This window comes from Strix uralensis, chromosome 9 (genome assembly GCF_047716275.1).
Source record: "Strix uralensis isolate ZFMK-TIS-50842 chromosome 9, bStrUra1, whole genome shotgun sequence".
Lineage (NCBI taxonomy): Eukaryota > Metazoa > Chordata > Aves > Strigiformes > Strigidae > Strix > Strix uralensis.
In genome coordinates, this window is record NC_133980.1 from 26930084 (window position 1) to 26942660 (window position 12577).

Genomic DNA, 12577 nt, shown 5'->3' on the forward strand with positions numbered 1-12577 from the left:
TTGGGGTGCTCTTAATATTTTGCCACTAGAGCTTTCTGTTGGGAAGCAAAAGTCTTTGGCTCAGATACTTCAGGCTTAATGCAATTAAAAGCATCCCTTACTCATTCCTGTCAGATCTAGGTACTCTCTGTCAGACGTTAAGATTCTTGAATTAATTCTTGGAACAACATTAGGCTGGTTCATGATATACTCAACCACATCTTGGTCATTAGATAATTCACCCTGAAGGAAAGAAGCAATATTCATTATTTCACATTATATTTGCCTTTGATAACTTCAGAAAAAAAAAAACAAACCCACAACCAAAAACACAAAAACCAAACAACGACATCAGAAAACAAACAAACCAACCAAGAAGTTAGGCAAGTTAAGTTGTCTTGTGTACTACATATTCAGGGACTTTTGAATCAGTTTTTCCAAAACTTGTTTCTCTCTAAAGTCACAGGCGACCTCAACACCTACCAGGTACACGGCTCGCTGGAAGATGCTTGTGGTTTCCAGGATTTTGTGCATTGTCACGGTTTCTAGGTCATCAGGATCCAGCTGATCTTTTTGAAAAGGCATTCCATTGAACAGCACAACAGGGAGCGGACCTACACCCGTTTGCTCATAGTAACCTCTTGCTGCCTAAATACAGGGGAAGAAGGAGCTTTATACCACATCAGCCCATTACCATGAAGGTCCGTAACATTTCCACACAATATCCACCCAAGTCTATTCTAAGCACACTAAGATGTCCTTCCAGCTTTTATATGATACAAAGAATATAAATTTTACACAGTGCATAAGATACTTTCTGTATCTTACATGCCCAAGATGTCCTCGTCTTTCAGAGTTTCAAAGCAAAAGTAGTTACTTCATAACACAGAAGTGCAAAATATCCCACTAAGTTCATACCATAAATAAATAAATACCAATGGGCCCTTTCTGGTAATACCAAAAAATGCACAACAGAAAATCTGACTTTGCATATGGAAGCAAATGCAATGCAAGCAGTGATAGCTGTAACATAAGACAGTTTCTTTGCATTTTTTAAGAACATGTTTCTTAAACTTGTGAAAAACATTTACTTGTGGGGCAGGGGGTTATTATGTAAGGACAAATTTCCCCATTTCATGTAACCACTGCAACATGCACCCTCATTGATATTCTGTTATGGACAGAAGTTAATCAGGTTCTACTGTTTAGAGCTCTTGTTGAGAGCTTTCAGGACCTTTTAAGGACATAATTATCACAAAGCTCAGATCACATGAAAGAGTGCTCAGTGTTGTTTTAATTTGTGTCATTTGTATGGAGACAGGCTTCTTCTAAAGGCTTCCTTCCTTATGTGAAGGCTTTGCAATGCTTTAAGCCATGGTTGGGCTGAACAGTGCCAGGTACACCAGTTGCAGCAAGGCCTCCAGAATGGCCCCTCAACTCTTCTGGAGGAGAGTACTCTCCATGTGTTAGGAGTCTGGGGGGCTGGGGGGGAGTTGTTGCTTTTGGTTTTTTGGGTTTGATTTGGTATCTAGTATGTAAACTGAAAAGGCCTCTCCCATCATACAAAAATGTCTGTCTTACTTTTAGGAGTTTTGATTTCCTCAAAATGCTTTTCCCTTCACTTTCCCACATTGGAAGATAGAAAGCATGTGTGCATATGAGCCTATATACGTAACCCTGGCTGCATTCCTTACATTTACAGATGTAGGCAGTATCATCAGTGTTAACGAGCTACTGGAGACAGTATTTTCATTCTTTCTTTTAGAATATTCAACAAAAACATAAACATCACTCTACAGAACCTCAAATAAAATCTGCTTCATGTCACATGTAAGTGATCCAATAGTAATTTGCTCTCCCAATTTTCTCCATACAGAAAAGTATCAACCCTAAAAATAACTTTAGGAAATCATTTGAGGAAGATTGTTGAATGCCTTGCTATAGGAAAGGCATTTTGAATTCATCATCATTACTTTATCTCACACAGTATTCAAATACCAATAAAGAAAACCCACACCAATCCCTCCCAGACATTAAGCCCCTTGGTTTTCTTATGAACCATTCCATCACCCTGATTTTTTTTCAAGTCATTTTAATCTCTACTGAGGTCTGCATACCAGAATGACTTACGAATCACAAGAAAGTTGTCTTGGTTCTGGTACTATACATAAAGATTTTTAAATATATATATTAGAATATATTATGTATATTATATAAAGCTTTGTGCTGAACATAAATACTTACTAAAGTATTTTAAAAAATATACTAAAGTATTAATAAAAGTCACCCAACATGATAACAAAATAACTACTTGGTTAGGAAGAGAATTGGATCAAAAAATTGTACATAAATATATTTTCAAAATGGTGTTGAAGCACAAAAAGTGAAAAACAGCTCTATTTCATGAATTCTTACCTTTCTGTTTTGATCATAGGCAGAATCAATTCCCAGAATGCTGTTGACTTCCACATAAGGATACTGTTTCTCAAGAACACTAACCACATGCTGCACTTTCAGCTGATCTCCTGTTTTTACTTTGTTATATATCTGAAAGGGGGATACAAATACAAGTTTACAGCTGCAACTGTAAAGCTTCTGTCCTTATCAAAGGTAAGTTGACCTGTCACCTATATTCCAGTAATTATAATAAGGCATTAACAGGCAGATTGCAAAACATATATTCATATTTATCAGCTGCAGTAACAGCTCCTAAGCACTTGTAGCTCTTTTAATTGTCTTGCTTTACCTCGTAGTCATTCCAGTGAGATTGGAAGGAGGTAAATATGTATTTCTTTAAATAATAACTTGTGCCTTTAATTAGAAAAGGTATTTGAGGGGGAAAACTAGTGCTTAGGGGAAAAAGGCTCAAGTGAAGCACATCCAAAGAGTTACCCTTCCCTTCAGAACTCAAGACATGCTTATAAACAGTACAACAGATCTCACATGTAAAGCAGGTAACTGTTTCCCTCTTGAAGACACAAGATTTTACTTCAACTTACAAATACATACCCCAAAAAATGAGAATAAAAGTCATTGTCTTCAAGTCACCAGCAGTTTAATGTTACAGTATGCCCTAATTTGTCAGTTTGTATAACAATGTCAAACCACAAGTGAAAATGCATTGACTAGCACCTTTGATGTGGCAAAAGTATGCAGCAGGAACTGTTCAAAACAAATTATAATATTGAAGGGATACAACAGTTTAGAACTCATTGGCAGAATGAGCAAAGAGGCAGGATCAGAAAAACATGCAAAACTTTTAAGTGTCACGTTTAAATCTAGTCTCACTTGTTCAAGTAAGGTCAGAAGCACTTTACAAAGAAATGTGTATTGTATACAGGTACTAGTATTCAGAGATACTCTGAATAACCAACCGAGTCAAAGAAAAACTTCTTCCATTATCTACATATTAGCATATTAACATAATCTTACATACATGGAGAATATTAAAACATTAATTTCCCTTTTAAATGAATACTTACAGACATGACAGTCTGGAAAGCATAATTATTGTCCATTTCTTGTGCCACATAATTGTATGCCCTAAGGAGGGCAACACCAGGATCCTGAAGTCCATCAACATCCTCCGAGTCATTAACCACAAAGACTAGTCCTATCCTGAAATCAAACAAATCCCCAGATCATGAATCTATTATACTAATAAATAATCAGTTCTTCATACAACTGTCAACCGTGATCATCATCTGAGACAAAGGCTTTTTCTGGAATAGACTGGTGATTTTGAGCAGAGTGGGCAGGAATCAAACTTAGGACATATCAACTCTAATGGCGAGTCCATCACAATCTTGCTTTTCATCTCTCTTTCATCCAAAGTACTTGCTTTTAAGTTTCTTCTGGACTGTTAAAGAAACTGAACTCTACTTTGCTAGTAGCAAAAGTTGGAAGTAAAAAAATTTTAAATAAGAAACAGTATTTAGGAAACGCCCTTCCTGACCACCAAGACAAGATGTGTAACATTTCTATTGTCCCAGCAATGAGAATTTTACAATTGCAAAAGTCACAAAAATAAAACTAATGTAAAAAAATCCTGTTAAAACATAGCAATTACCTCAGTGGGATGTGGTTACTGAAGAACATCTCTGCCACGTTCAGTAACTCTGCTGTGGTCTCGTGAGTAGGATCTACTATCAGCACCTGCATACAAATTGCAAGTGAGAAGTTTCCTTAAGAAGCCAAGACACGGGTTTTTGGTTAGAGATAGCTTCATTCATGTCTCAGTGCAGAATTCTCAACAGTCCTATTTTGTACACTGCCAGGGAGTTGAGGCCCACTAAACAGTTTCTTGTGAAGTGTCTAAGTCCATTATCTAAAATACCCAGCCTAAACCACTCCTTTAAGCAGAAGTGACCAGACTGTTTATGTACTTTATATCTTTACCTCAGTATACCCTTGCATCTAGGCTTCTGCCTCTGTGTGTACACAGATCCACCCATTAAGATGTGCATGGGAGACAGGCATTTGTCAGAATCGAGGAACACAGCATCGCTCTGCTCAACCCCCTCGAGAGCTGATGCTGCTAAGACATTCTCAAAGCAAGCCCAAGCTCAAAAGAACAGGGCCATTCTGAATGAATGTAGGGCCCTTTATTCATGCTAAGTGTTTTCTTTTCATTTAATGATTTCAGTGTTAAAAGTACTGAACTCCAGAGAAAAAGATAACACATTAATGCTCCCACAGCTGGAGGTGGTTCAAGTCCCTATCTAATGGATGTCAAGTCCATTTAATAGATGCCAGAGAATCATGCTTAGTAATCTCAATCTCAGCCATAGTTCACTAGGACGAGTAGAACAAAAACTTTTAGAAAAGCATCCTATCTCAAGATATTTATTAAGTGACAGGGAATCCAGCATATATGTAGGTAAGTTGCAAAAGCTGTTGAATGAACATTTCATTTCTAGTCAGATTAGTACTTACAAAATTATGGAAGTTTTTTCTAATTTGTCTGATCACACCTGGAAACGTGGGACGCAGCAGTTCTTGCACATTGGAAGGCCAGGAATTATAACGACTGTCAACTTCAAGATTGTTGATCCACTAAGAAAAAATAAAGGCATTTAAATGATTGACAGTCCTCCTGCTCAAGTCTGAGACTGTAAAGTATTTTTAAAATCAGACACTATATTGAGAACTGTATGAATAAAAAGTTAAGCTTTTTAAAAAGAGCTAATTATATTTATAAGCTTACTTTCCTTTTTTTCTTCACTGCAGTTTCAGAGCTGATTGTGAGATAAGAACAAAAGTTCCCGACAGCTGAAGAATGCATTGCTCAACGGCAAATAAGATATTTCTTATATAAAACCATACGCACTGAAATAGCAGGGCTTCTGATGTCCACAGCATAGTCAGAATCTGATGGCTGGATGTTCAACTTCAGAACATTGTGCAAAGACAGACCCTCAATTCCTAAACTGTGCAGGCCTTCCATAACGCGGGCTTCATTGCGTAGCACATCAATCAAGCTGGAAGGAGAAAGAAAAAAATATTGTTGAATTTTAAAGACACAGCAAATAACTTGCTCTTATCCTAAGGGTTGACAGATGAAAGGTATAAACAAGTCTGCCCTGTCTGTGCATTACTTCTTATTCATCACTGATTTCTAACTGTCCTAAGAAACCTGAGATAACTTAAACTTATTCAATTATATTGTATTTCTAGGAAAAACTACATTAAATTAACTAAAGCATGATATACATAAAGAATTTCTATTTCACATTATTGAAACAAATCTTGACAAAGATATAGGGTAGTTTTCAGATGAAAAATTTACAGTGGTTTATCCTTTGAGGATCAGTCTTTTTATCTTCAGAATAAAACCTCTAAGTTGTCAGTCTTGGAGACCAAAATCTTGCTAGTCACAGCACACATCAAAAAAACAGTACAAAGGTGACTTACCATTCCAATCTTCAAGGGTATTCCGGTTTTCACATCAGCTTTTTTGTTAGAAATGTACTTGCATAAGAGAAGGAACCATGATTTGCTTTTTCCAGTACTTAACAATTAAACCCAGTCTAGCTATAGACTTTGTGAAGAAGATTCAAAACTGCCTATCATCCATGCATAAGCAGGAGGTAAACTCCTAAACAGGATACAATTATTCTGAAAAATAAAACATTCCTACCTAAATATGTCCTGAGTGTCTAAGTCAATAAGTAGTCCGTTGATGAACACAGCAGAATCTCCTGGTTGCAATCCTAATGTTCCTTTGAAATACTGAAAGAAAGTAGACCATTAGAAGAATGCTCTGCACAGAAAAACATACTAGAGTTTAATGTGTCAAACTGTAGATTTTATCTCCCTTATTGCATTACAAATTGCTTTGCATTACCTCTCAACTACTGTCTGCTGGCTTTGTGTGCACATCCATACCAGAGGAAAAAAACAACGGAATCTATCTAGGGCACAAATGCATATTGGACTTCCATTTGTTTCTTCGTACATGATTCAGTAGTGCATTGGAAGGTCCCTGAGTAGACTTTTTAAATATACTCAGATTAAATAATTAAAAATGCTTGAGAGAAGTAATTTAATTTTTCTTTTAGCTGACAGCCCACAAAGTAGATGGACAAACAGCATCCAGTTACCTGTGTTAGCTCTTCAATACGCAGTTTGGGGCAGAACATACTTAAACTGCTGGATACTGTGAGGCACTCACTAGTGGAACTAACTACTGTGTGTAAGGTACCAATCTTAAACAAGCCCTGACCTAGTGGCTATGTCATCATTGAAAAGTAGATGAGCTGCCACTGTAGTCCGATCTCCCCAAAATCAGGCAGCACACAAATGGGAAGTCTTATCAGTATTTTCAAATTTCCTCCAGGTACCTCTAAGCAGTACCCACTGGAACAGATACTTGCCCCTGAAGTGAGGCACCATCACAGAGAACAATTCTGAACTGGGAGAGGTGAATAAAACCCAGTCCTCCTGAAGCAAATTTCCCAACTCTAGCATGAAAAATTCTGTTTAAAAACTGAAAAATGACACTGCTTTCTTCCAGTACCTCTAGTCTTGCAGTACCAGTTAGAAAATTCTATTAAGAGGCATGATGAACACTGAAGAAGCAGCATAGTATTTGACATTTAAAAACACTAATATCATGAAGAATGTGAGCAAAGCAATCAGAGGAATAGCAAAGTACCATGTGAAGTACCAGGAACAGGAAAGCAGCATCTAATCAGGAAGAAATTATATATTTTACTAAATAAAAAAGCTCCCAGAGAAGAGCTGAGTACATGCAGTGTTAAATTGCATCTTTTTGTGGATAATTACATAGTAAACAAAAAATTATTAATAGCAGTGAACTTCACTATCAAATAATATCAACAGAGAGTCATGCAAAGAATAGCTTTAAAGGGCAGGGTTAGCTCTAGCCAGATCTGGATCTAGTAGCCTAGACAAACTTTGAATAAAAATGAATCCACAAAATCATGGGTTTACCTGTGGACCAGTCTGATCTAACACATAACAGAAAAGCCACCAGGTAGCTTTAGCTTGCACTTACATTCTATACTTTGTCCCTTCCAGAACCACACCGGACGACAGTGTCAAACCGCATCCCTTCTTTCCTGATTTTATCGCTATTGAACAACAAGGGATTTCTCTTTCAGAACAGGAATCTCAGGGGACTTGTAAGTAGATGTCAGGTAACTTTGCATTTACTACTAGACTAGCCAAATATTGTTGATTAGATTTTAAACAAAGACATAAGTGTGTACTTAACATACTTTTTATTTTTCCTATTAATACCAACTGAGACTGAAATGTAAGAATAGATCAGCATAGATCAGACAGCAAAAGCGGTTGTTTGGCTTTGTTTTTATCACCATCTTAAACTTTCATTTTGCACTCCATCCAGACTGCACTACCAGGTGTATTTCAATTGTACAAAATTCTGTACAAAAGCCTCTACAAAATTCCCAAGTGGCTACTGTTTTTTTCAGCGCCTTGCTAAAGCCAAGTACACAGCAGAGCTGTTGAAACATTTTTCTGCAAACACCAGAGCCTACTCAGTGAACTCCATAGGTCACTCATAACCTGGGTGTTTTTTATGATTCTGTTCCAAAGCACACATAGACTTACTTGGATAGCTGTTAAATTTTATTCCTTCACTAGTTTCACTCTCAAAGCACCAACACTGGAACCATTTCCTCCACATAGTATGAATCATTCTAAGCCATGGCAGAAGGTTTTGAGTTTATTCTGTGACTCCCTTGTATCTAAACACCATCTCAAATTGGGTAATGAGGACTAAATTTCTTCTGCATCCTTAAAATTGTAAGAAGATGCTTAATATATTTGCTTTTCAAGCAATAGCTTTCTAACAAGCTACATTCCATCCAGCTCAGACATTTTAAAATAATCTAAAAATATAACTACATTTTGACTCGTAACAACTTCCACTAAAAAGCACTCACATTTTTAATATCTAGTTGCTTTTGAGAAGTTCAGAATGCAATTAAAACCTAAAATCAGTGAAATCAGCTTCTTTTTAACCATTACCCAGAACAAGTAATGCTATGACATGCAGACTTTACACATCTGCTATACCACTCAAGTAAGATCTAGGTCAGAGACTGAAAGGCCACCCAGCAGGCACAGTCCTACAAGAAGCATCTCTATACAACATGAGCTGGCAGGTCATCACTACAAATGTGTAACTCAGAAACTAAGTAAAGACTGATGTGACATAGACAGCAAAATTTCTACTGCTTCATTTTTGACACAATCTGTCCTGTGGATCAGATTAAGACAGTGTGCATGGAAATTCTAAGAACACCTATGTTGTGTATTTTGTGTAAATAAACAATTTCCCCCAGGGTTAAGAACACAGTACTTTCATTGTATTTAAAGTTAATTGTATAAAGATAAATAAACATCTGGCAGTTAGCAGATTCTGGGTTCAGACACCCAACAGAAGGTCACTTTCATATACATTAACAGGTGCTTGCCAAACAACTATCAGAACGCTTGACAACTGTGAACAACCACTGCAGGGGCAGCTCTGTGAACAAAATCCCATATCACCACTCCCCAGCACAGTGATCTCACTCAAAGAATTTAGGACCAATATTTTCATATTTGAGCAAACAAGCTAAATTACATCCCTAATCCGTGTTTGAAATCCACCACTTCTTTACTTCGCAGATGCATACTACAATAAAGTTGTGTGTGAAAATACCAAGTCATTATTTTGAGCAAAAATTATGAATAGAATCATTATTTTCAAAGCTTGAATTTATATTAAAACAGAAGTGCAAAATCACTATGTTACTTTCTGGAAGCATTACCTTTTGGTTCTCTTCAATTTCTGCTCTTAGTTCCGAAGAAACAACTGTTTTTGTTATGGCTCTACAGAAATAAAAACATCATGCTGTGAATCATCTTTCTGTTTATCTAACGGATAGATTAAATACCTACTTACCCTACTTTTTGTACCTTTTATATAAATATATTTAGTCTCCTAGTATATAGAGCTGCTATCAGAAGCACTTGCACTCTGTGGTACATTAAACAGTAGGATGCACTATTTTTTCTTATATAATTCATCAGAACATAAAAATGTTAACCACATGCCAACTCGCAGTGTCTAATTTAACATTAACCATAGTAAAGCAGGTGCTGCCAGAAAGGTAGAGGTGGAGGCTGGCAGCAGAAACAGGGGGATTTCACTCCTCATTGTGGGTTCCCTTTCCTTTCCTTACATTGGCTCTAGTGATTGCATCATCACAGAACGGGCAAGTACAGCTCACGGACCTGACTGAAAACTCAGTGAGTGCAATGTCTACTTTAAGAAACTGCAACTAGCACAATCTTAATATCAGTTAGTGGGAAATAAGACCACAATTCAGTTTCTTTTTACTCTTGGGTGTATCTCCACCCACTCGAAAAGGAGAAGCTCCTACAACACCATCTTCATAACTCAGGTCATGGATTTATCAAGATAAATATATTTCTCGACTGGCTGAGCAGGCCAGATTATAACTTAATTTCTTGCAATTAATTTGAATATGCTCAGTCATTCACAAAGTGCAGAAACCAGTGGAATTGCTGATCAGTCTCTGACATGAGATTGACTGGGCTGTTTGGCAAAGTGGATCTCAGAAGAAGAGTGGGATCCAGTGAATAGATAAACCTTAAAGCCACCAAACAGAAAACCTATCCAATAAATTCTTGAGGACTTGATGCAAAAAGTTCAGAAGCGTTTCACAACAAAATAGCACGGGTAGTTCCGTCAAATTTTCCACCAGTCCACATCAACTGCCACCTGAGAAAAACACCCTGAGATCCATTTTGTAACCACAGGCTGAAGAACTTCTCTGCATAAACATTCCCCAGTGTTTGCTTCCAGCTAAATGGGAACTCAGACATCAACCCAGCCAATGCTGCCTGACTCAGGTTCTGCTCAGAAAAAAGACTGTAAGAAAACTTCCTAGAACTCATCATTAAAGTTACCTGGCCTTTGTAGGAAAGTTCTGACTGAGATCTTTCATGACCATCAAAGCATCCACAGGGGGAGCAGTCAGAATGCGAGCAGCAGTTTGAAAACTTAAATCTAGAAGGGAAAAAACAGAAGTCAAGAAATCTAAACTGAAAACAAGCCAATGCAGAGTCATCTGAACTTTAGATTTCAACTTTTTTGCTTATTTACAACCTATGAAAATTCATTTTCTGGCTGCACCTTTAGATATTTTTTTAAACATCTTCTTCCTCTATTCAACTTCTACTTGTTGCCTTAAAGTAAGTAACCCTTTCAAAATGAAGCAGTGTATCCTGTCTGCAGGTCGCTTCAATGAGTCCCGACCGCTGGCTGAGGTGGGAGGATCTGCCCTTCAGAAGGGGTCTCAGTACTTGTTTCACAAGCTAGAAATATGAACAGCCATCTGTTGGATATAGGTAGATTCTCTATGGCTACAACATATGTTCAGCATTTCAAATTACTCTTTTTTTCAGAGGATGAAAAGCCTTTCCACAAGCCTCTACAGATGATTTCCAGGGAAACAGGCCAGAGTTGCGTGCAGATGCTTTTGAAATACAGTTTTACTCTGGTCTTGAGAAATCTCAGCCTTCCATGCCAAGGATGTAACCATGGAAAGAAACTTTACATTTCCTTTGCTTTTCTGCATTTAGCAGATCATACAAGTAGTCAGTTGAAGAGCAAGTGTCTTACTGTACTTCACAATATAGAAAGCAAACCTCGTTTCAGAAGTCCTGTGAAAACAGTCTTAAAAGCTATTGCAACAGGACTCTACAAAGGTGCTTTAGAAAAATCCAGTATTTTCCAATGCAGTAATTTACAGTCAAACTCTCTCAACTGTACACAGCCACTAGCAACCTCATCTGCGTAGAACACAAGAAGATATGTTTACATCAAGTTTTTGCAGTACAATACTGAAAGTCTTCATACAGATTACCTTGTAACTGCCATACTTTCAAAGGTGCCATTTCATTGGTACTTTCCACGAGGTGTTTTCTAAGCTCTTTCAGCTCTTCTGTCAACTCAGGATACAACTGCCTACAAGGGTATGAGGGTAAAACAACTTCTGTGGTTTCCTATAAGCAAGTCAGCTGCTAATTCAAATCCTATGAAAAAGTATGCTGCTAACACATATGGATAACTCAGGCAGTTAAAAAATAATAACAAAGCAAAAGATCAGCATCTCTGCATCAAGTTTTTTGATATGACAAAGACCAACAACTTACAACTGAGTTTTACCTTAGTTTTCCAAACAGAAATCCCTGCACTTCATCAATAGGGTCACTTTCATCTATTACTGTAGCATTCACATCTGTGCCTATAAACACACAGAAAAGAACACTATTACCAAGCTATTCAGAAACAGTTCTCACACTCATTTTGATTAGTTTCACAAAACTACACTGCAGTAACCAAAAAGAAGAAAGAAAGGGCAAGTTTCAGGTTTACTTTTAAACCCGTATCCAAGAGACATTACCTTTATAAATGAACACAGTAACAGCTGAAATAAAACCCAGTTGAATTATTGAAAAGGAAAAGCTTCAGATGAGTGGAAATGTCAGAGGCCTAGGCATTGCAGAGGAATTCACAAGGATGTAGGAGCTTTCAGGATGTGCCAGCTTTGTAGAGTAAGTGCTAAACTTCAATTGTGAACCCTACCCTGATTTTAGCCCCAAAATACACAATTAAAAAATAGTATCCGAGTAAAGTCCAATTCTGTGTTTAAGCATCAAGAAGAACTCTGTGCAAAAGACTCACACAATCTCCTAACCAGCTGGACACAAGCCAGCTCCAATCTAGATGTTCTATGCTTAAGTCTAACTAAAAGTCCTGACCTTTTAGATGAGTGTTTGCTCCTGGACAAGCCAAAACAGCACAGGCATGAATAAAAGACTGCACACAGTCAGAACATTCACAGAATCAGACAGGAGCTGGATGAGAACCATATACCTCTAACGGGCAGCTTCCTATCTATTGAGCTACTTGAAGCTCATAGCAATGCAAGGACAGTTTGTCCATTTTGTAAAACATTTTAGATTACTGTATTTAGATTACTGACCTTTGCAAGTTTACAAATAACAAATCTTCCTCAGATTTACTCCCCCC

The 12577-nt window shown here is 37.4% G+C and overlaps 1 protein-coding gene across 6 annotated transcripts in view; it reads right to left on the reverse strand.

Annotated features, from left to right (window-relative positions):
• UGGT1 (UDP-glucose glycoprotein glucosyltransferase 1) overlaps positions 1–12577 on the reverse strand; it is a 48367-nt gene that overhangs the window by 25470 nt on the left and 10320 nt on the right. For all 6 annotated transcript variants that reach the window (XR_012630028.1, XM_074877812.1, XM_074877808.1 and 3 more), the window contains 12 exons: positions 11711–11789; positions 11409–11509; positions 10450–10549; positions 9285–9345; positions 6119–6210; positions 5309–5459; positions 4915–5034; positions 4049–4134; positions 3462–3597; positions 2395–2526; positions 463–627; positions 102–222 (listed from right to left, as the gene is read on the reverse strand). Coding sequence is in view for 5 of the 6 variants with exons in the window: in XM_074877812.1 (XP_074733913.1) it covers positions 102–222; positions 463–627; positions 2395–2526; positions 3462–3597; positions 4049–4134; positions 4915–5034; positions 5309–5459; positions 6119–6210; positions 9285–9345; positions 10450–10549; positions 11409–11509; positions 11711–11789 (1344 nt within the window). In the remaining variant the exon portion in view is untranslated. The remainder of the gene's footprint in view (positions 1–101; positions 223–462; positions 628–2394; positions 2527–3461; positions 3598–4048; positions 4135–4914; positions 5035–5308; positions 5460–6118; positions 6211–9284; positions 9346–10449; positions 10550–11408; positions 11510–11710; positions 11790–12577) is intronic.